The sequence below is a fragment of the Malurus melanocephalus genome, unplaced genomic scaffold, assembly GCF_030028575.1.
Source record: "Malurus melanocephalus ecotype Western Australia unplaced genomic scaffold, MMel_1.1 scaffold_3091, whole genome shotgun sequence".
NCBI lineage: Eukaryota > Metazoa > Chordata > Aves > Passeriformes > Maluridae > Malurus > Malurus melanocephalus.
Window position 1 is genome coordinate 1 of NW_026626323.1, and position 1,938 is coordinate 1,938.

Consider the following 1,938-nt stretch of genomic DNA (forward strand, 5'->3'; position numbering starts at 1 on the left):
CTATGACATCAGCGGTGACGTCATCCCCGGGCGCAAAGGAAGTGACGTCACCCTCGGTCGTGACGTCACCAGCTGGGGGAGGGGAGGGGCTGCCCCGCCCCTCTGTGACGTCATCGCCCTCCCCGGCCGCGGTGACATCAGCGGCGATGACGTCATAGGCGATGATGTCATCATCGGGGGGCTCCTCCTCCTCAGGGGGCGGGGCCACCACGGTGATGGTGATGCCACCGGCGCGGCAGGGGACACCGATGGCACCGATGTCCCCGATGTCCCCGATGTCCCCAGTGTCACCAAGGACAGGGACAGCGATGTCCCCAGTGTCACCAATGTCCCCCGGGGTGGTGACGGTGATGTCACCGAGGGACCCGGTGTCCCCAAGGACAGGGACAGCGATGTCACTGATGTCCCCTGGGGTGGTGACAGCGATGTCCCCAATGTCCCTTTTCCCAATGTCCCCAATGATGTCCCCACTGTCCCTGTCCTCGGGGGTTGGGACACTCCTGTCCCCAATGTCCCCGATGTCCCCTGGGGTGGTGACACCCCTGTCCCTGCTGTCCCTGTCCCCCCTAACCAGGATGTCCCCAATGTCCCTGCTGTCCCTGTCCCCGCTGTCCCCAATGTCCCCAGTGACCGGGATGTCCCCAATGTCCCCCAGAGCGGTGACATCGCTGTCCCCGATGTCCTCGACCAGCACGGTGGGGATGGCGCTGTCCCCAATGTCCCCAACGTCCCCTCTGTCCCTGATGTCCCTCGGGGTGGTGACATCGCTGTCCCCACTGTCCCTGTCCCCGCTGTCCCTGTCCCCAACGTCCCCTGGAACTGGGACATTCCTGTCCCCAATGTCCCTGTCTGCACTGTCCCTGTCCCCGATGTCCCAAATGTCCTTCAGGACGGTGACAGCACTGTCCCCACTGTCCCTGTCCCCAGTGATGTCCCTGTCCCCACTGTCCCCTGGGACTGGGACATTCTTGTCACCGCCATCCCTGTCCCCACTGTCCCTGTCCCCCGTGTCCCCAGTGTCCCTCAGGACGGTGACACTCCTGTCCCCAATGTCCCCAAGGTTGGGGACACTCCTGTCCCCGATGTCCCTGTCCCCAATGTCCCCAATGTCCCTCAGGATGGTGACAGCGCTGTCCCCTCTGTCCCCATCACAGGGGATGGGGACACGGCCCTGTCCTGCCTCGCCGGTGATCCCAATGTCCCCAATGTCCCCAAGGTTTGGGACACTCCTGTCCCCAATGTCCCCAATGTCCCCAATGTCCCCAAGGCTTGGGACACTCCTGTCCCCAATGTCCCCAATGATGTCCCCAACCCCCCTGATGTCCTTCACATTCCCGATGTCCCCAATGTCCGCAAAATCCTTGGGAACCTCGATGTCCCCGATGATGTCCCCGATGATGTCACCGCTGTCCTTGATGTCCCCAACATTCCCAATGTCCTTGATGTCTCCAAGGTCCCCGATGTTTTGAATGTCCCCAATGTCCCCAACGTCCTTGATGTCCCTGATGTCCCCAGAATCCTTGGGAACCTCGATGTCCCCAATGTCCCCAATGCTCTTGATGTCCCCAATGTCCTTGATGTCCCCAATGTCCCCAGAATCCTTGGGAACCTCGCTGTCCTCGCCGCTGTTCCCGATGTCCCCGCCGATGTCCCCAACGATGTCCCCAACGATGTCCCCAGCGATGTCCCCGCTGTCCTCGTCCGGCGGCGCGGCGGTGACAGTGATGGTGATGCCACCGGCCCAGGGGGTGACGGTGACAATGTCACCCCCGATGTCACCGCCGATGTCACCCCCGATGTCACCGCCGGTGCCACCCCCGATGTCACCGCCGGTGCCACCCCCGATGTCACCCCCGATGTCACCGCCGATGTCACCCCCGATGTCACCCCCGATGTCACCGCCGATGTCACCCCCGATGTCACCGCCGGTGCCACCCC

The 1,938-nt window shown here is 63.2% G+C and overlaps 1 protein-coding gene across 1 annotated transcript; it reads right to left on the reverse strand.

Annotated features, from left to right (window-relative positions):
• Window positions 1–51: 51 nt before the first annotated feature.
• Window positions 52–1,852, reverse strand: LOC130588024 (uncharacterized PE-PGRS family protein PE_PGRS54-like; the record flags this gene model as incomplete). Its single annotated transcript, XM_057388981.1, has 3 exons — window positions 52–187; window positions 632–1,519; window positions 1,610–1,852. Coding segments are annotated over 3 exons (1,267 nt in total), but the record flags the coding sequence as incomplete, so codon positions are not given.
• Window positions 1,853–1,938: the final 86 nt, after the last annotated feature.